Below are 22681 nucleotides of genomic sequence, written 5' to 3' on the forward strand. Positions count from 1 at the left end.
GATAGCTTTTCTGCCACATTAATAGGTGAAACGGAAAGCCCAGTGAATCAAGCTTATGAATAAGCAACTCATGGTTGACGGTATCAAATGCTTTGCTGACATCCGTTTGCTTGTTCGCTAAAAATCCTTCCATAATTATAGAGGTGAATACAAGCAAATTTGTAGTGGTTGACCTTTGACGAATAAAACCGTGTTGGCATGGAGATAAAAGTTCAAAATAAAGTTCTGATAAGCCAAGGTAAATAAAAAGCAGAGCTTATCTTTTTGAAGCAACGTTGTTGTAAAACGTCTGTCACTTCTTTCTGCTCCATAAGCCTACCTTGATGAATCAGCAAATTGATGAATTCCCCCATCGGGTTAGGGGGTTAGAATATACCCGCGGTAGGTATGCCTGTCGTAAGAGGCGACTAAAATACCAGATTCAAGGGGCTGTGTAGCGCAACCCTTCAGGCTGCCAGCGCAATGTACAGCTTCTCCAAACACAATAACAAGCTATTCGACGCTGCTTTGTGGCCCTCTAAAGTCACTGTAAAGCCTTTTCGTTTTTTTCCAAAAAACGTAGGAAACCAAATAGTGTCGTAGGGTTACCTAGTGATATGTATTGCAACACTTATGACATCCCAAACTTCGTCTCGGGTGCATCTTTGAGAGTCTACTTTCAAAATGTTGGCGGCATGCGCACCAAATCTAAAGACTTTCTTTTAGCTACGTCTCGTTTGGACTACGACGTATACGTCATCGTTGAAACGTGGCTCAACGAAGACTTCTTTGATGAATAGTACTTTGACCCTAAGTAATTCCTAACTTTCCGTAAAGACAGAGACTTCGCGAACACCGGTCAAAAGAAAGGTGGTGGTGTCCTAATTGCAGTTAACAGAAGCCTGCATTCATTAAAGTTTCAACTACATAATCAGGATACGCTGCTCGATCAGCTGTGTGTCTGTGTTTCCAGTTCGTCTGGCTCTACTTTCATTTGTTGCTCGTATATACCGCCCAATAGTGGTGATTGCTTATATAATGGTCATGTGGAGAACATCGTTAATTTATGCGAAACTCATACTGATGCCAACTTCTGTATACTTGGAGACTTCAATCTACCAGATATTGTCTGGTCAGATTTTCAATATAATGGAATTTTGACACCTACCAATGTCACGCGTTCTAATGAAATTAGCCTCATAGATAATACCTTAAGTTGTAATTTGATTCAAATCAATAATTTATTTAATACTCTCTCGAGGTTACTTGATCTTATATTCGTCGACGAGAATTTAATATATCAACTCTCTGAGAGTACTTTTCCTGTATGTCTATCTGATAGGCATCATATACCAATAGCTATTCATCTACATAACTTTGATGCTATCCCTACATCACCTGCTTTAGATAATTCCTCTTTCAACTTTCGATCTACTGATTTCGGCGAGCTGAACAATGTATTATTTGAAATTAACTGGGAAAACATATTTCCCTCTAACATTCTCTCGCTGCGTACGGTCGTGTTTTTAATCGCTCTCATATTTTCACGTATTCTTATATTTTCCTTTAATTTAAATTGCCAAAATGGATGAATTTTGTGGAAAGTGTAATAAACAATTTTCTAGAACTGGTGACAATAGTCTAGTGCCGTGTAATGGGTTCTGCAAGAGGATTTTCCACAGAGCCTGTAGTGAGGGTATATCGGACTATGAAGTAAAGCTAATCAAGGCTAACCCTCATTTGCTTTACTTGTGTGAAAAGTGTGTGAACATGCCGGACAAGCTATCTAATATTTTGAACGCTATTCTTGTGGCTCAAAAACAAGGTTTCGATATAATTTCTAATGCTGTGTCTAAAAAATTCGATGATTTAAAAAATCATATAATGGACTCTTTCAAGTCATCCAACAACAATTTAAATGTTGCTGAGTCATATGGTTGTCCGAATGTCAGAAATAGTGCGCTATTTATTTCTGCTCTCCCCATGGCATCCAATAACAACTTAATACAAAGCAATCTAATGGATTTTCCCGCTACCCCGCTTGGCACGGAGTTCTCTAATTCCCCTATCGATGATCTGAGAGTTAATGCTTTATCACCTGCACCTACTACTACTCTTACATCTATACCTGCTGCTATTATTACTCAGCCGCAAACATCGAATATTCTCTCTACTAGTGCTACTACAAAGACAACTTCTACTTCGCCTGCATCTACATCTACAATTATATCTAAAAACGCCTCATCTTCTAAAGTCTCTCTTTCGTCTAAAACTACATCTACATCTGGAAATACATCAACATCAATTAGTTCCAATTCTACATCTAAAAATAAATCTACTGCATCCACATCTAAATCAACTAAAGCTAACAATTATAAAAATAATTCAAATGTGCCTTCTGATAATTCCAATAAGTCTGATGCTCAAATGGTTGTCAACAATGTGACAAATACTAGTGCAGTGTCGCGCTCTGCTGACACTGTATCGTATGCAGATGCTGCAGCTGGCGCAGTTAATGCAGATGTGCCATCTGTTGATGTTTCTGACAGACAACGAAAGAGTGCATCAAAAGAAATTACGCAAAAATCGCGTGTTGTTAGTGGTAGCAATGACAATGCTGAGTTGGATGTATTTGTGCGGTATAGATGGATTCATTTGTCCTCATTTAAGCCATCGGTCACTGAGGAGAGTATTGCTAAATACATCTCTGATCACTTTGGCATTGCTGCTTCTAATGTCGCTTGTTTTAAGTTAGTAAAGAGAGATGTCGACATTAACACTTTAGTGAGAGTCGCTTTTAAAGTTCGAGTGATTGAAAGTGACTATAGCAAACTTTTCAATGCTTCTCTTTGGCCCAGTAATGTTTACATTAAGCCCTTCCGTTTTTTTCGAAAAGATGTAGAAATTCCCGCGGAGTCATAGATTTGTCTGACACCTTTCATAATGGCCTCAACGTCTATTATCAGAATGTTAGGGGTCTAAATACTAAACTAGTTGATCTTTTTCTCCGTAGTCATGAACTCTGTTATGACGTTTTGGTTTTTACTGAGACATGGTTGAAACCAACTGTGTTTAACTCTGAGATATTAGGTGATTCTTATGAGATCTTTAGGAATGACCGACGAAACAGAGTTGGTGGAGGCGTGTTAATCGCCGTACACACCAGGTTCTCTGCTGAGGAAGTGTACTTCGATGATTCTTCTGATGTTGAAATCCTCTGCGTGCGAGTTAAACTTTTATCTACTTATAAATATTTTGTTGCGTCTTATATTCCGCCCCAGTCAGATATTTCTATATACTTAAAACATTCTTCCCTATTGAAATTTATATTTGCTATGTCAAGGTCTGTTGATTCTGTCTTAGTGGCTGGCGACTTTAATCTGCCCTTTGTGTCTTGGAATTTTATTGACGGAATGCTAGTTCCCACTGCTTGTAGTGTTGTATTCTACGAGTTTCTAAATGACCTTGCAGACATTGGTCTTTATCAACTTAACAGAATTCATAATAAATTTGGCAAATATCTTGATTTGATTTTTTCAGACGACACATCGAATTGTTCTGTTACTCGATGTGATCCAGTGGTATTGCCTGAGGATGTTTACCATCCAGCACTTTTAATTTACCTGGATTGTCTTAGCTTACCCGTGCGGTATACTACCGATCCGAATGCGTCTTCCCGCCGGTTTCTGTTTAGAAAGGCCAATTGGTCTTTACTAATCGACGAAGTCTCTAAAATAAAGTGGCCTGAGTACGACGGAGATATTGAAGCGAGCTCCGTCCATTTCACCAACGTTTTACATGCGATATTCCTCAAATGTGTGCCTTTTTCCAAAACCTCCTCAGCATCTCCAGCTACTGCTTGGAGCTCTAGAGAACTTAATTATCTAAAAAACAAAAAAACACGCTTCTTCAAGCGTTTCAAATTATCTGGCTCTAATAGTGACTATGCTGCATACTCCATCTTGCGCCTTAAGTACAACAGGCTACAGATAAGATGCTATAAGAATTATCTGATGAAGATTAAGCATCGGATCTCTTCCAATCCAAAAACATTTTATTCCTTCGTCAACTCCAAAAGAAAAATTATAGGGTTTCCTTCTGTAATGAAGTATAACGATCGGATTTCCAGTATTGATTCCGAGATTGCAAATATGTTTGCTGACTTTTTTAAATCTAATTACTCGACTATCCCTGACTCCCCTCCGGTGGATTATCAATACATGTTACCTTCGCTTAACTCAGTAGGTATCCCATATATTCATACAGATGAGGTACTAAGGCATCTGGAAAGTCTGAAAATTTCCTACTCCAGTGGACCTGATGAAATACCATCTGTTGTGCTCAGAATTTGCGCTCAATTTCCTTGTCAACCCCTTACCTGCTTATTTAATGCCTCTTTGAGGCAAGGGATATTCCCTAAGAAGTGGAAGGAGTCGTTTATAATACCACTTTATAAAAGTGGGAGTAGATCTTGTGTCACAAACTATAGAGGAATAGCCAAACTTTGTGCTATTCCAAAACTATTTGAATCAGTTGTCACAAATCAACTGGCTTTTGCAGTATCTTCGGCAGTGGACCTGTCTCAACATGGCTTTTGCAGGGGTAAGTCCATTGTGTCTAACTTGCTGGAGTTCACAACCCTCGTATCCAATAACTTAAGGACGAACTGCGAAGTTGATGTCATTTACACTGATTTCAGTAAGGCATTTGACAAAGTTTCCCATTCCTTACTCCTACTAAAACTCGATCGATTGGGTTTTCTATCACGGCTTCTCTCTTGGGTCTCTTCGTACTTGGTAGGTAGAAAGCAAACCGTTGTGTTTAACAATTGTTTGTCTGAATTCATCAATGTATCTTCTGGAGTTCCACAGGGCAGTCACCTTGGTCCAGTGTTGTTTCTGCTCTTCATTAATGACCTCCCAAATGTTTTGAAGCGCTGCATACCGCTGATGTACGCTGACGATGTCAAACTGGTTATGCCCATTCGCTCACCTGAAGATAGGGCACTTCTTCAATTGGATCTGAATAACCTGGTTGAGTGGTGTGACGTGAACGTCATGTCACTAAATTTACCGAAGTGCAAGTTTATGTGTTTTACGAGGAAATCTTTTAAAACCTATCAGTACATGATAGGCGATTATATCAATAAGCAAGTCACAAACTTTACTGATCTTGGCGTTATAATGGACCCTAAACTGGACTTCAAATTACATATCGAATCGTGTGTGAATAGGGCTAGAGGCACTTTGGCTTTCGTAAAAAGGTGGTCAAAGGAATTCAATGACCCCTATGTCACTAAAACTCTTTTTTTATCGTTAATAAGACCTATATTGGAATATGCTTCCATTATCTGGAACCCGCGTTATCAGGTTCATAGCGACAAATTGGAATCGGTCCACAAGCAATTTTTGCTCTTTGCTTTAAATCATTTGCCCTGGGATCCATCAAGGAACCTACCGCCCTATTGCAGCCGGTTAAAACTTTTACAGCTGCCTTCACTATAGAGCCGTAGGGAGATGCTTGGCGTTTTATTTATGGTAAAACTATTAAGGGGGATGATAAACAGTCCATTTCTGCTTGCCGAGATCATGTTTAATGTCCCTTTTAGGCCCTCTCGGTATTTTCAACCGCTATATTTAAATAAATGTAGATCGAATTTTCAAATGCATGAACCTCTTCGTTGTCTGTGTCAAGATTTCAATAATCACTGCAATAGTATTGATACTTGCGACACACTTTACAGTATAAAAAAATATATACTCACTGCCTTGAACTCATAACTGTTTCAAAATCACATGTTAAACTAAATCGGTTACCTGCTCCAGTTACTTTGGGCGGGTGGCTTGGAATCACGTCCTTTCCAACTTCCCACACATCGCAGCCCTACTCATTGTGTGTTAAATATGCATCAGCTGCTGGAAATCACGTCCATTCCGACAGCACTAATAATCAATAGTTACTTTGGGCGTGTGGCTTGGAATCACGTCCTTTCCAACCTCCCACACATCGCAGCCCTTCTATTGTGTGTTAAATATACATCAGCTGCTCGAAATCACGTCCATTCCGACAGCACTGATAATCAATTCCGTTGCTCGGCATCACAGTCCATCCCGACAACTGATTCAATAATATATGTATATACATATTTTATAATATAATTTTGCTCACTATGTATGCTTGTTAATTTTACACTGTAATCCGCATTTATGTTCATTCATTAATTCATATTTAGTCTGATTGATTGTAAAATTTGTAGACTAACAAATAAATAAATAAATAAATAAATAATGACGTCAGTGTTTGTTATGATATTTTCTTATCGAATTTGACTGAAACATTTCAAAGTATAGTGCCTCGTTTTGGCCCAGGCTTCATGTTGTTGTTGTTGTAGCAATGCTCGCCCCACCTAATAGCCGCGACCGATCACAAATTGTCATCAATATCCTCTAACGGGAGTCCAAGGAAACTTGCCGTTTCAACAGGGGTGGACCATAAGGAAAGGGGTGTTAGAGGCGTTGGTTCCACATTACAATTAAAGAGATGGTTGGTGTCATGTGGGGACACATTGCAAGCAGGGCATACATTTTGTATGTCGGGGTTGATTCTGGATAGGTAAGAGTTTAACCTGTTACAGTATCCAGAACGAAGTTGAGCAAGAGTGACACGCGTTTCCCTGGGGAGTATGCGTTCCTCTTCTGCGAGTTCTGGATATTTTTCTTCAAGTACTGGATTCACCGGGCAATTCCCGACATAAAGGTCCGACGCCTGTCTATGGAGCTCACCAAGGACCTGCTTGTGTTTTTCCGCTTCATACGGCTGGGTTCTCAGGTGCCGTATTTCCTCAAAATGCTTACGGAGATGACTCCTTAGGTCCCTAGGCGGTGCTGGTTCGTCAATCAGATGTCTGTTGGGATGCCCAGGTTTCTGGGTATTCAACAGAAACTGTTTGGTCAGCATCTCATTTCTCTCCCTGATGGGGACTATTCTCGCCTCATTATGCAGATGGTGTTCTGGGGACATAAGAAGACAGCCCGTGGCGATTCTGAGAGCAGTATTTTGGCAGGCCTGTAGTTTCTTCCAGTGGGTGGTTTTTAGGCTTGGCGACCATATGGGTGACGCGTAGCACGTAATCGGCTGGCTAATTGCTTTGTATGTGGTCAAGAGCGTTTCTTTATCTTTTCCTCAGGTACTGCCAGCAAGGGATTTGAGGATTTTATTACGGCTCTGAATTCTTGGAACAATTGCGGTTGCGTGCGCACCAAAATGTAGATCCTGATCAAACGTCACACCCAAGATTTTGGGGTGTAGGACAGTCGGTAGCGTAGTGCCATCGACGTGGCTGTTCAATATGGTCGACATTTGGGGCGTCCATGTTGTAAATAAGGTCGCGGAAGATTTAGCCGGTGACAATGACAGGTTTCGCGAGGCGAAAAAACTGGAGAGATCAGGGAGATAGCCGTTTATTTTATTGCATAGCTCATCGATCTTTGGGCCTGGGCCTGTGGCCATTATTGTGCAGTCATCGGCGTAGGAAACGATTGTGACTCCTTCCGGTGGTGAAGGTAGCTTAGATATGTAGAAATTAAACAAAAGCGGGGATAGGACACCACCCTGTGGCACCCCTTGTTTAATTCTCCTTTGTTTTGATGTTTCGTTTCTGAATTGCACCGATGCCTGCCGACCACCCAGATAATTTGCGGTCCACCTTTTAAGACATGGGGGAAGGGTAGACCCTTCCAGGTCTTCCAGTAACGAGCCATGGTTGACCGTATCAAAAGCTTTTGATAGGTCTAACGCTACGAGTACTGTTCTATGGTGGGGATATTGATTCAAACCGCAATTTATCTGGGTGCTAATGACATTTAGCGCGGAGGTAGTGCTATGGAGTTTTCTGAAGCCATGCTGATGAGGGGCTAGCTGCAAATGTGCTTGGAAATGAGGGAGCAAAATGGCTTCAAGCGTCTTTGCCACTGGCGATAGGAGAGATATCGGACGATATGACTCACCTACGTTAGCTGGTTTCCCAGGCTTTAGTAGCGGGACCACCTTGGCCATTTTCCATTTCTCGGGTATGACAAAGGTGGAAAGAGACAGGTTGAAGACATGCGCTAAATATTTGAAACCCTCTTTCCCTAGGTTTTTAAGCATCGGCATGGCTATGCCGTCTGGGCCCACTGCTTTGGATGGTTTAGCGCGACCAATGGCGTCAATTGGTGACGCGCTGAGTTTGTGTTTATGTGCACGTCTATTGGCTCTCCGTCTATCTTTGTCGACCGTAGGATGCATTATATATTGTCGGCAGAAAGCGCTCGCGCATTTTTTCGCATCCGACAGCACCTTATCGCCAAAGGCGATGGAAACTTTGTCTTTGTGCTTAGTCGGATTCGATAGGGACTTTACGGTGGACCAAAGTTTACCTACACCGGTAGAGAGGTTACAACCTCTTAGGTGCCCGCTTGTGTTCGTCCACAAGCAATCTGATGCGTTGGTTTATATCCCTTATTTGGGGGTCGCCTGGATCAAGCTATCTTATAAGGTCGCGTTCCCTCGCTAAGCTCGCGGCCTCCGCCGGGAAGTGGGGCCGGATTTCTGGAATTCTCCCGGCGGGAATGAAATGTGCCGAGGCGGATTCAATGACCTTACGGAAGGCACGCTCCCCTTGGCGGGCATCAGTCGGGATAGGGAGGGCAGCAAAGCTGCTGTCTGTTGCAGATTTATATTCTTCCCACTTTCCTTTTTTGAAGTTTATGAAAGTGCGTTTTTCGGTGACGAAGAAGTCGGCGGTACGCTCGAACGAAATAAGTATGGGCAGGTGGTCGGATGCCAATGTTACCATCGGCTGCCAGTTGACGCAGTTTACGAGTTCTGCGCTCACGATTGAGATATCTGGCGAGCTATGACAGCTTCCTACCATACGTGTGGGGGCGTCTCCGTTAATTGTGCAGAACGTCGTTTCGTCTATTTGATCCGCCAACATCTCACCCCTACTGTCCGCCCGCAAGTTTGAATGCCATAGGTCGTGATGGGCATTGAAATCGCCTAAGATAATGCGATTGTTGCCAGTGAGTAAGGCCTCGATATTAGGGCGGTATCCACTGGGGCAACAGGTGACAGGAGGGATGTAGATGTTGATGATTTCTAGATTTGCATCGCCTGACCGGACAGATAGGCCTTGACGTTCTAAGACATTGTCACTGCGGTCGATGCCAGGATCAAATATATGATATTGCACAGAGTGGTGTATAATAAACGCGAGGCCGCCTCCATTTCCGCTCTCGCGGTCTTTCCTGTGGACATTATAACCAGAGCAGGTCTGCAATGCAGATCTTGCTGTGCGTTTAGTCTCTTGAATCGCAGCAATGCGGATGTTGTGCCGCTTCATGAAATCGACTATCTCCGTAATCTTCCCAGTTAGTCCATTACAGTTGAACTGCAGGATTCTGAAGTGCATGAGGGGTGACGCCGCCACTCTAGGGGTAAGTGAGGGGTGACTACGCCTAGGTTGTGGAAGGCCAGGACGCAATTGCTGTTGTGGCCGTGGGACTGGGCGCCCTTGGGCAAGCATTGGGGTACCCGGATGATTTGGGTTTGCGACCTGGCAACATGGCGCGATGAAACCCGTCGAGGGGTTGCCGTCGCGGAGACCAGAACATCTAGGAAAGTGGCACCACCCAAGGCAGGAGCTGCATTGAGCGGATGTCGCAAACCTATATATTCTCAGCTGGCAGACGGTGCAAACGGAGGCAGGGACTAAGAGTATGTTTCCCTGACCTGCACGATTGCTGCCAGAAAAGAGGGGAGGAGAAGAAGACGGGGGCAGGGGCTGATGCTCAGCATTGCTACCAGCTCTACTACGAAGGTAGTAGTTATGAGTGGTATCAGCTGTTTGAGTTGTTGGCGCCGTGGGGCGCGAGCAGCAGCGGGTACTTGTTGTGGCTTGCTGAGCAGCGAAGCTGCTGGAAGGTAGTGGGGATACGCTTAGGCGTAGACTACGGGACGCCCTTGGGCGTGAGCAGCAAGGAGCCACAAAAGATTTATAAAAGTTACGTGGACGTCGGGTTTTGGGATCAAGCCCAGAACAACCTGTCCGATGCAACCATCCCTTGCACGAGACACACTGAACAGAGTATGACCGTCCTAAAAAGATTCTTTTCTGGCAAATGCAGCAAAACCATTTCTCAGGACCGGGATGAGGAGACGGACCCGGATTGGGTTCGATACCTTCCCGGAGTACGAGAATATGTAGCAGTCCTGCTGCAAGGAGCTGCTGGGAGGATGACAATTTGTGGGAGGGACGAAACACATTAAGTGGGGTCACACTGAAATGACAGTCCTTGGTCGGGAAAAATCCCGAGTCGCTCCGGTACATAGAACCGACTGCCTTGGGGAGCGGCCCAGGCTTCATAAATTACCATGGTATAATAAAACTCTTAAGAGGTTGAAAAATAAGCGTAACAAAACTCAATAACTTATTCAAGGCAGATTCAGATAATATCCTTCTCAGAGAACAGTTCACTACCAGTGTGCGACAATTTAATGTCCTTGACAAATTCCTTTACAATCGCTATATGGGTAGGCTCGAAAATGAGCTTAAAGAAAATCCCAAAGCCTTTTGGAACTTTATCCGATCCAAACGTGGTTCGACGAATATACCGATCTGCATGAGCTTTAATGGTGTACGCTCCCAGTCCCTACCAGAAACAGTTGAGCTGTTTGTTGATTTCTTTAAATCAAACTTTGATGATACTACTGTAGATCTGAATGACTCTTATTCGCGATCCGGGCTCTATGATCGTCTAGATTTTGGCTTTCTCGTGATCTCCGGCGATGACGTCAGCAATGCTATGTCCTCCCTTAAACCCTCGTTAAAATGTGACAGTGACGGCCTCTGTGCCTTTGTCCTGAAGTTCTCTAGTTTATCTTTGTGCATACCTCTTCGGCATATATTCAATTTATCCCTGTCTTCCGGAACTTTTATCGATAGGTGGAAAAAAAGTTCCATTTGTCCAATCTTTAAAGCTGGCAATAAAAATGACGTCTCTAATTATAGGCCTATCGCCAAACTAACAGTTTGCTCGAAGCTTTTGAGAAAATTATAAAAGAGAGCCGTGCCAACATGGGTTTGTGGCTGCGGCCATATAAATCGTTCCGGAGATGGTCGTGCTAGCACCCCAATGGTACTGTGTCACCGGAGTGACCCGATCTGTATCCGGCAAAAGACCATCACATAGATAATACTCCCCAAAGCCTTCAGGGAGCAACCTTATTGCTACAGCAACAACAACAACAACACCTTGATGAATGACCTTGATTTATAAAGATAATTGTTAGGTTTTTGGACTGTATACCGTTAAACTCAAGTTTTGGTATTACACTCCCCAGAGAAACATCCGGAACTTCATGACAAACTAAAACTTTTCCATTTATTTTCAGGGAAAGGAAATAAACTCCCTCACAACAGGAAATACAGACCACAATCATTTTTTCTGCATGTTGATGTAGTATGATACTGAAAAAATCAATGCTGCAGACATGTCAAGAAGCTTCACTTAGGGCGGGTTTTTTTTTTCCCCCTGCGAGGACAGGCACCTTGTAGTGGTGCAGGGGCTTACGCCGATCACAAGTTGTCGCGAGTCGGCCGGATGGGAGCAGCCTCGCTACTCACATCCGACTGATTCGTCGCGCATGCGAGCGGTAACTAGGAACTGTCACCTCCTAATCCAGGGTGTTATGCGACACCGTGCCCATTGGACTGGTTTGCAGCCAGGAGGTTTACAACACCGGCTGTATTATAACGGCGCCTCCCTGACACCGGGCCACCTTGGGGAGTAACTATGGCCTTACCGCGTCAAGGGGCTCTGCCGCGGTGGACGAACCGAGTTCCCCTTTTATACCGAATAGATCACTACGCTTGCCACGGCAGGCATGTGATCGTACGAACAAGATGATGAATACAAACACAAATAAAACCAACAACAACAACAAAAATCAACAAAAACAAATTGAAGGGATGGATAGCAAGTTGACAGCAAAGAGTGGCGGTAACAACAAACGCCGAAGGGAAAAGCATGGCGAGAGAACCTACTCCCTAAGCCACCTAAACCTGACTGCAGAAGAACTTGCCCTTTTTGAGGAGCATGCCAGGGACGACGATGACCAAACGTCCGGAAGCGAGACGGTCAAGAAGGTCAAAAAAGACACGGCAGGCAAGAACCAGCACCAGAGTGGGCAGAGCACCACCAAGACGAGTAGCGAAGGCAAACATCACAGTGGGTTAATCACCACCGTGAAGACTAACACAGCCAGCAGAAATCAGCAGCACAGTGGGCAGAGCACCACGAAAGTGGAGAGCAGCGTCAAACCACAGCATGGTGGGTTAATCACCACCAGTGGGCCAAGCCGGGCAGAGGTAAAAATTGCAGCCAGCAACAGCCTTTGCGAAACCCAGCAAAGGAGACCCCGAGAGGAGACGCAAGAGAAGCGGGAAAGTCGAAACCGCAAACGCTCACCCTCAAGGGAGAGACATTGCCATAGCAGCAGAGAGTCAGCAGCTAAGAGACACCTGGGTGAAGCGCATGATCGCCAGTACCCAGGGGAAGGAAGACGGTCCAAGTCAAGGGACGACAAAGCCGAACGTGACGGAGGAAGGAAGAGGTCGAGTTTAGATCGCGGAAGACGATCGCCAAAGGAAAGTGCGAATGCCAGAGCAAGGTCATCGTCGTTCGAGGACTCTGGCACAGAGCATCGCCATGGTGCGAGCTGGCCCGAACTGGGGGAGCCAGGTGGCTTCGACGACCCAAGAAGAATCGGGCTAAGTGGCGCAGGAAAGAAGTGGTACCTTCGATACCTGAAGCAGGGAAGGACCCCGGACAGTGCACGCGAGAAGGCACTGCAACACATGAGGCCGAGCAAGAAGAACCCATCCGCCTGGAAATCAAGGCGGGGTGAGAGGGAAACGGCAAGAGGCGAGCACGCATCGCATCACCGCGGGTCACATAACCGCGGGAACCAACAAAAAAGCCGTAATGAGAAGCAAAGCGCTCCCGCTGACAACCGAAGAAGAGGTCAGGCACGACGGGAGGACGCAACGCAGACCAGGGGACAGAGAGCTTACCCCACACCGTCTACCTCAAGAAGAGCGAATGCGCCGCTGCCAGCACCTGGTACATCAACTGCGCAGGGGAGGCCAAAAATGCAGGGCTACTCGGATGCCTTAAAGGGCATACGGATGGCGGTGCTTCCAAAGCAATACCCGGCGGAGGTCTTGAGCCAGGAAGAGCTGACGCGGCTGCAAGACACGATAATGATCGAGGTATCGAAGGGATGGGGAAAGCAATCTCTGGCTTTCTGCGGCGTGTACTTTAGGCCAGGATTACTCCTTGTAGACTGCAAGGATGAGGAAACAGCCGAATGGTTGACCAGAGTCACACCAACTCTGCATAGGTGGGAGGGCCCTGCCCTTATTACGAGGAAAGGAGATGATATACCGCCGACGCACACCGTCACTATGTATCTCCCCAGAAGTAGCGACAAAGAATTCGCACTTAAACTGCTGAAGGCACAGAACACCTTCTTAAATGTTGGGATGTGGCGTATAATCAGCAGCAGTGCTGAGGAGGGGGGCTTGCGGGTAAACATGGCAATTGACGAGGCATCGTTCATTAAAATAAAGGAAGCTAGCTTCAAGGTGAACTAAGGGTTCAGCTTCGTCCCGGTCAGACCTTGGAAGCAAAAAGCCCCAGCCAGTGTGGAACAACCCCACGTTCCAGGACAAGTCCAGAGCACTGGGGAGCAAAGCGAGGAGGTAGCAACAACATCCAGGGCAGCAACATCCAACCAGTGCCCAACCAGTGTCTCGTCAGCCACAGGGTCAACAACCGGGTTAATCACCGGTAAAGAGCATACGCAAGCTCCATCAACAGAGGAGCTCCTGGAAGGTCTAAACTTAGAAGACCTAGGTTTGGAGGACAGAAGAGAGGAAAACCCGCGGCTGTCCGATGAGGACGAGCCGGTAAGGCTTCAGCACTGACCGGCCCATACACAAAGGTTGCCCAGATCAACCTGCATCATGCTAAAGCTGCTTCGGCAGTAATAGCACGCAGGTTTGCCTCGGAAGATCTGGGCATAGCACTCATCCAAGAACCTTGGGTGTACAAAGGTCAGGTGAGAGGCTTAAAAGAGAGAAATAATAAGGTAATTTGGGATCTTTCTCAAGAAAGACCAAGAGCGTGTGTAGTGCTTAACAACTCCATTAACTATTTTTGCATTACAGAGTTTATGAGTCAAGACCTCGTAGCAGTTCAGGCGACGATGGTAATACAAGGAGAGTCAACAGACATCGTCTTCGCAGCGGCCTACTTTGCGGGAGACAACTACGAGGTCCCTCCAGAGGGTGTGAAGAAACTGACGGAATACTGCAGATGGGCAAAAATACCGTTGATCATGGGATGCGACGCGAATGCGCACCACGAGGTATGGAACAGTACAGACACCAATTCGAGGGGTGAGTCCGTTCTTGAATTTATTATTAGTAATGACCTAAGCATATACAACGTTGGGAATTCACCAACCTTCATCACTAGGTCTAGAGAAGAAGTCCTGGACATAACCCTGGGTAACGATCTGGCTGATGAGCTGGTCTCTGGATGGGGGGTTTCCTCTGAACCCTCAATGTCGGACCATCTTATTATCCAGTTCGTCATCGGGGCTATACCCATAGAAGGACCACCGAGGCGAAACCCCAGGAACACAAACTGGGACATGTTCAGGAACATAATACAGGGAAATCTTCCTATCATAGATAGTAGGAACAGAGGAACAAGTTATATGGAATTGGAGACAAGAGTTAATAACTTCAACCGTGTCATTATTGAAGCGTTTAACTCTAGCTGTAGAGAATCCAAAGGCCCAGGAAATAGAACCCCCTGGTGGTCGAGGAAACTCTCGGAAATGAGGAAAACCGTGCGCAAACTCTTTAACCAAGCGAGGCGCACGGGAAACTGGGAGCAATACACAGCGAATCTAACAGCATATAACAAAGAGATTAGAAAAGCTAAAAGAAAGAGCTTCAGGAAATTTTGTGAGGGTATTTCGGAGGTTCCAGAGGCGGCAAGGCTCCACAAAGCCCTAGCCAAGGACCAAAGGGAGACACGACTATTAATTAAGCTCCCTGATGGAACCTACTCAAGGACTCAGGAAGAAAGAGCACGTGCCCTGCTTGCAGCTCATTTCCCGGACGCATCCTCGGATACCTCAACGGAGGAGGCTCGAGAAGGGAGACCAACACCCACAGATTGGAACCTCGCTAAAGAACTCTTCAACGATGGCACAGTTAAGTGGGCAGTAAAGTCTTTCCAGAGCTACAAGTCTCCGGGAGTGGATGGTATATATCCAGCCTTTCTGCAGCAGGGCGAGGAATTGATCCCACACCTGGTCAGGATTATGAGGGATAGCCTCGCACTGGCATACATCCCGACGGTGTGGAGAAGAGCAAAAGTGGTCTTTATACCTAAGGTGGCTAAAAAGGACTACTCCAGTCCTAAGTCCTTTAGGCCTATAAGCCTGACATCCTTTGCTCTCAAAGCAATGGAGAAGATTGTAGACCATGAGATTAGATCAAAGGCTCTCGTTAGAGTGCCACTACATAAAGATCAGCATGCATACAGAACAGGCAGGTCGACAGAAACTGCACTGTATCAGCTGTCCACAGAAATCCAAAGTGCGCTCGAGTGCGGGGAGATAACTCTATGCGCATTTTTGGACATAGAGGGGGCTTTCGACAACACGACACACGAAAGTGTGAATCGGGTACTCGAGAGAAGAGAGATACAGCGTCCAATCCGTATGCGGATAAACGCCTTATTGCGCACGAGGATTGCCGAAACCTCAAGTGGGGACGGTACAGTAGAGATTAAAAAACGACAGGATGTCCACAAGGGGGCGTCCTGTCACCCCTGCTGTGGAGCCTGGTAGTAGATGAACTTCTACAGAGGCTCTCAGACAACGAAATCCGATGTCAGGGGTACGCGGATGATATTGTTATCATTGTAAGGGGCAAATTTGAGAGCACCCTTTGCGACATAATGCAAAGGGCATTGAGGTTAACGAAAGCGCTTCCCAAGGCAGTCGGTTCTATGTACCAGAGCGACTCGGGATTTTTCCCGACCAAGGACTGTCATTTCAGTGTAACCCCATTTAATTTGTTTCGTCCCTCCCACAAATTGTCATCCTCCCAGCAGCTCCTTGCAGCAGGACTGCTCCATATTCTCTTGCTCCGGGAAGGTATCGAATCCAATCCGGGTCCGTCTCCTGACCCCGGTCCTGAGAAATGGTTTTGCTGCATCTGCCGGAAAAGAATCTTTTTAGGACGGTCATACTCTGTTCAGTGTGTCTCGTGTAAGGGATGGTTGCATCGGACAGGTTGTTCTGGGCTTGATCCCAAAACCCGACGTCCACGTAACTTTTATAAATCTTTTGTGGCTCCTTGCTGTTCACGCCCAAGGGCGCCTCGTAGTCTACGTCTAAGCGCCCCCCCCCCCCCCCATTACCTTCCAGCAGCTCCGCTGCTCAGCAAGCCACAACAAGTACCCGCTGCTGCTCGCGCCTTACGGCGCCAACAACTCAAACAGCTGCTACCACTCATAACTACAATCTTCGTAGTAGAGTCGGAAGCAATGCTGAGCAACAGCCCCTGCCCCCGTCTTCTCCCCCCCTCTTTTCCGGCAGCAATCGTGTAGGTCAGGGAACCAGACTCTTAGTCCCTACCTCCGTTTGCACCGTTTGCCAGCACAGAATATATATGTTTGCGACATCCGCCCAATGCAGCTCCTGCCTTGGGTGGTGCCACTTTCCTAGATGTTCTGGTCTCCGCGACGGCAACCCCTCGACGGGTTTCATCGCGCCATGTTGCCAGGTCGCAAACTCAAATCATCCGGGTACCCCAATGCTTGCCCAAGGACGCCCAGTCCCAGGACCACAACAGCAATTGCGTCCTGGCCTTCCTCAACCCAGGCGTAGTCACCCGTCACTTACCCCCAGAGTGGCGACGTCTCCCCTCATGCACTTCAGAATTCTGCAGTTAAACTGTAATAGACTAACTGGGAAGATTACGGAGATAGTCAATTTCATGAAGCGGCACAACATCCGCATTGCTGCGATTCAAGAGACTAAACTCACAGCACGATCTGCATTGCAGACCTGCTCTGGGTATAATGTCCACAGAAAAGATCGCGAGAGCGGAAATGGAGGCGGCCTCGCGTTTATAATACACCACTCTGTGCAATATCACATATTTGATCCTGGCATCGACCGCAGGGACAACGTCTTAGAACGTCAAGGCCTATCTGTCCGGTCAGGCGATGCAAACCTAGAAATCATCAACATCTACATCCCCCCTGCCACCTGTTGCCCCGGTGGATACCGCCCTAATATCAGAGCCTTACTCACTGGAAACAATCGCATTATTTTAGGCGACTTCAATGCCCATCAATGGCATTCAAATTTGCGGGCGGACAGTAGGGGCGAGATGTTGGCGGATCAAATAGAAGAAACGACGTTCTGCAAAATAAACGGAGACGCCCCCACACGTATGGTAGGAAGCTGTCACAGTTCGCCAGATATCTCAATCGTGAGCGCAGAACTCGTAAACTGCGTCAACTGGCAGCCGATGGTATCATTGGCATCCGACCACCTGCCTATACTTGTTTCGCTCGAGCGTACCGCCGACTTCATCGTCACCGAAAAACGCACTTTCATAAACTTTAAAAAAGGAAAGTGGGAAGAATATAAATCCTTTACAGACAACCTCTTTGCTGCCCTCCCTATCCCGACTGATGCCCGCCAAGGGGAGCGTGCCTTCCGCAAGGTCATTGAATCCGCCTCGGCACGTTTCATTCCCGCCGGGAGAATTCCCGAAATCCGGCCCCACTTCCCGGCGGAGGCCGCAAACTTAGCGAGAGAACGTGACCTTATAAGGCAGCTTGATCCAGGCGACCCCCAAATAAGGGATATAAACCAACGCATCGGATTGCTTGTGGATGAACACAAGCGGGCGAAATGGGAGGAGCACCTAAGAGGTTGTAACCTCTCTACCGGTGTGGGTAAACTTTGGTCCACCGTAAAGTCCCTATCGAATCCGACTAAGCACAAAGACAAAGTTTCCATCGCCTTTGGCGACAAAGTGCTGTCGGATGCGAAAAAATGCGCGAGCGCTTTCTGCCGACAATATATAATGCATTCTACGGTCGACAAAGTTAGACGGAGGGCCAACAGACACGCACATAAACACAAATTCAGCGCGTCACCAATCACCATCACCGCTAAAGAGGTTGAGGACGCCATTGGTCGCGCTAAACCATCCAAAGCAGTGGGCCCAGACGGCATAGCCATGCCGATGCTTAAAAGCCTAGGGAAAGAGGGTTTCAAATATTTAGCGCAGGTCTTCAACCTGTCTCTTTCCACCTTTGTCATACCCGAGAAATGGAGAATGGCCAAGGTGGTCCCGCTACTAAAGCCTGGTAAACCAGCTAACATAGGAGAGTCGTATCGTCCGATATCTCTCCTATCGCCAGTAGCAAAGACGCTCGAAGCCATGGCTTCAGAAAACTCCATAGCACTACCTCCGCGCTAAATGCCATCAGCACCCAGATAAATTGCGGCTTAAATCAAAACCCCCACCATAGAACAGTACTCGTAGCGCTAGACCTATCAAAAGCTTTTGATACGGTCAACCATGGCTCGTTACTGCAAGACCTGGAAGGGTCTACCCTTCCCCCATGTCTTAAAAGGTGGACCGCAAATTATCTGGGTGGTCGGCAGGCATCGGTGCTATTTAGAAACGAAACATCAAAGCCAAGGAGAATTAAACAAGGGGTGCCACAGGGTGGTGTCCTATCCCCACTTTTGTTTAATTTCTACATATCTAAGCTACCTTCACCACCGGAAGGAGTCACAATCGTTTCCTACGCCGATGACTGCACAGTAATGGCCACAGGCCCAGGCCCACAGATCGATGAGCTATGCAATAAAATAAACGGCTACCTCCCTGATCTCTCCAGTTTTTTCGCCTCGCGAAACCTGGCATTATCACCGACTAAATCTTCCGCGACCTTATTTACAACATGGACGTCCCAAATGTCGACCATTTTGAACATCCACGTCGATGGCTCTACGCTACCGACTGTCCTACACCCCAAAATCTTGGGTGTGACGTTTGATCAGGATCTACATTTTGGTGAGCACGCAGCCGCAATTGTTCCGAGAATTCAGAGCCGTAACAAAATCCTCAAATCCCTTGCTGGCAGTACCTGGGGAAAAGATAAAGAAACGCTCATGACTACATACAAAGCAATTAGCCAGCCGATTACGTGCTACGCGTCACCCATATGGTCGCCAAGCCTAAAAATTACCCACTGGAAGAAGCTACAGGCCTGCCAAAATACTGCTCTCAGAATTGCCACGGGCTGTCTTCTTATGTCCCCAGAACACCATCTACATAATGAGGCGAGAATACTCCCCATCAGGGAAAGAAACGAGATGCTGACCAAACAGTTCCTGTTGAATACCCAGAAACCTGGGCATCCCAACAGACATCTGATTGACGAGCCAGCACCGCCTAGGGGCTTAAGGAGTCATCTCCGTAAGCATTTCGAGGAAATACGGCATCTGAGAACACAGCCGTATGAAGCGAAAAAACATAAGCAGGTCCTTGGTGAACTCCACAAACAGGCGTCGGACCTTTATGCCGGGAATTGCCCGGTGAACCCAGTACTCAAAGTAAAGTATCCAAAACTTGCGGAAGAGGAACGCATACTCCCCAGGGAAACGCGTGTCACTCTGGCTCAACTTCGTTCTGGATACTGTAACAGGTTAAACTCTTACCTATCCAGAATCAACCCCGACATACAAAATGTATGCCCCGCTTGCAATGTGTCCCCACATGACACCAACCATCTCTTTAATTGTAATGTGGAACCAACGCCTCTAACACCCCTTTCCCTATGGTCCACCCCTGTTGAAACAGCAAGTTTCCTTGGACTCCCGTTAGAGGATATTGATGACAGTTTGTGATCGGTCGCGTCTGTTAGGTGGGGCGAAGCACTGCTACAACAACAACAACAACAGGTTAACGAAAGAATGGTGTACTGAGGTAGGGCTAAGCATCAACGAGGAAGATAATTAAGTTTGAGAAGCGCTTCAAAATAGAGCTGGGGAACAAATGTACGTGGGACACCTCCAGGATTGAAGCGCTTCACCAGGAACACACTATAATATGGTACACCGATGGCTCGAAGACACCGGAGGGCATAGGAGCGGGGATCTTCGGGCCCCGAACCAAAATATCCCTACCACTCGGAAAATATCCGAGCATCTTCCAGGCCGAAGTTGTTGCCATAAGCCGGTGTGCAGAGATAAATTTACAGCGGGGATATACCAACGAGAAAATCGTTATACTCAGCGACAGTCAGGCTGCACTCAATGCATTAGCTTCGGTTGAGATCAAATCATCAACAGTCCTTGAGTGCGTGGAGAGGTTAAACAATCTAGGAGTCAACAACACCATCCGTCTGGCATGGGTACCTGGACACAGAGGAGTGGATGGTAACGAGCGAGCCGACGAGCTTGCCAAGTTGGCAGCGGCCGGAAAGCCAATAGGACCCGAGCCTATGGTGCCAATAGGGTCACATACAATAAGGGAGGACTTTATACAAAATGAGGCGTGCCTCAGAGAACAACACTGGCGCGAGAGTCCAGGACTTCGGCAGGCAAAGGCACTAATAGGAGGGTACAACTCGAAGCGATATAAGGCTATGATTAACCTCCCAAAAAGTAGCCTTAGGATTGTAACAGGTATACTCACAGGTCACTGTAGGCTAAAGAGCCACATGCATAAATTGGGCATATCAGCTAGTAGCCTCTGTCGCTTCTGTGATGTCGAAGATGAGTCTGCAGAACACATCCTGAAGGAATGTGAGGCAGTCGCGAGACGAAGACTTAGAATCCTAGGATCATCCAAACTAGGAAATAGTCACATACACTCTCTGAAGCCGGGAACCATTCTGGATTTTCTCAGAGAACTCGGCTTGGATGAAGTGTTGTAAAGAGAATTGAGGGCACAATAGACCAATAGGTCGCAGTGCTTAACCTCACATCTATCTATCTATCTATCTAGGGCGGGTTTTGTCATTGCAACTCCATTTTGTAATAAGGACTTCGCCGGTCTGGTTTATTGCATCATTAGCAATACACACTTTCATTTATATAGGGATAAATAAAATGTTTACCTTCTTATCCGCTGGCAATGTCACGTTTCCACAAAGTGTGCGTATGAATGTAGACATACCCTGGTCATAAAGCGTATCAACATTACGTACATCATTTATAACCATATTCACCAAAGCATCTTGCAGTCGGTATTGGTTTACCATCTCACCCATATCCGACCTATTTTGCGAGGGATAATATTTACGTTCCAAGCCTATTACTTCGACAGAACTATTATTATTAGCACTTCTCTTAGTTTTTGACATTCCACTTGTATTTCCCGATACCTCTACTTTCACGAAGTGATCATTATCAATAACATCGTCATCATCGTAAGTCATGGGAACCATTGTTTCATAGAGCATTGATGGTTCTTCTGCTGTAAAACTTGCAGTATTGGAAGTGTCTTGAATTGATTCTCGTGCTTCTATTTTTACCTTCTGCTTAAGAGGATCACGCTTTGCGGTCATACGATTTGCGCCTGTTTGTTGTTTAACAACTGGTCGTCGTGGCGGTACTCTTATACCATTTTCAATACAAATTTTTTGAAATATATCCTTGTGGCGATGCTGTAAATGAGCACGCAAATTCGTCGTATTTCCATGATTGGTCAAAACTTTGTGGCAAAGAGTGCAAACAACGTTTTGTTTTGTAATGATGCGATCGTCTTCATTTGTTGGGAAACCAAAATGTTGCCAATAAACGCTCTTCATTTTAGGGCTGTGTAGCTTAACGAATTTGAGGTCCTCCACCTCCGCCTTGACCGCAGTCACGCGACCATATTTTTGCAACGATTCACTCATTTTTTACTTTCCGCAAATATTGCAATATTTTCTTATAAAGAATTAGTTCAATAACCAAAACAGAAAAATTCTATCAACGATATTAAAAATCGACGCGATAAATGCGATAATTTAGAGTTGCTCACAATCTAAAAGTGGGAAAATTGTTAACATGGTGTCTACACGTTAAGGCTATTTATATATCTATTCCATAAATTCGTAAAATGCGGTCTACACTAACTAGACTGTCTCGCCCGCGTGATGGAACTAGAGCTGTTCCGTTATTGACTGCTACTCTATACCATGGCCTGGGTTTTCGAACTGAGAAAAACTGAAAACTGAACAATTATTGAAAACTAATTTGCACACAAAGTTAACCTTTTCGTGGGGTATTTGTGTTTATTTTTCCGACTGTATTTAATTAATTAATTAATTCTTTTTCCAAAAATCACATTTGCATAAGGTGCCTACTTTCTTTAAATTGATGCTGGAGAAAATTATATTAGCTGCAGAACTTAATCGCACTGGAACAAAATTCTATAAAAGCGTGCGATTACTGGTATATGCTGATGACATTGATATCATCAGCCTAAACACCCGCGCTGTAAGTTCTGCTTACTCTAAACTGGAAAAAGAAGCGGTAAACATGGGTTTGATGG

The 22681-nt window shown here is 45.9% G+C and overlaps 1 protein-coding gene across 1 annotated transcript in view; it reads right to left on the reverse strand.

Moving 5' to 3' along the window:
- The window catches only part of Dref (DNA replication-related element factor), a 148577-nt gene extending 126387 nt beyond the window's left edge, over positions 1–22190 (reverse strand). Inside the window, exon 1 of the mRNA XM_067765882.1 lies at positions 21261–22190. Coding sequence (XP_067621983.1) covers positions 21261–22043 — 783 coding nt within the window. The 5' untranslated portion in view covers positions 22044–22190. The remainder of the gene's footprint in view (positions 1–21260) is intronic.
- Positions 22191–22681: the final 491 nt, after the last annotated feature.

The sequence above is a fragment of the Eurosta solidaginis genome, chromosome 2, assembly GCF_040869045.1.
Source record: "Eurosta solidaginis isolate ZX-2024a chromosome 2, ASM4086904v1, whole genome shotgun sequence".
Taxonomy (NCBI): Eukaryota; Metazoa; Arthropoda; class Insecta; order Diptera; family Tephritidae; genus Eurosta; species Eurosta solidaginis.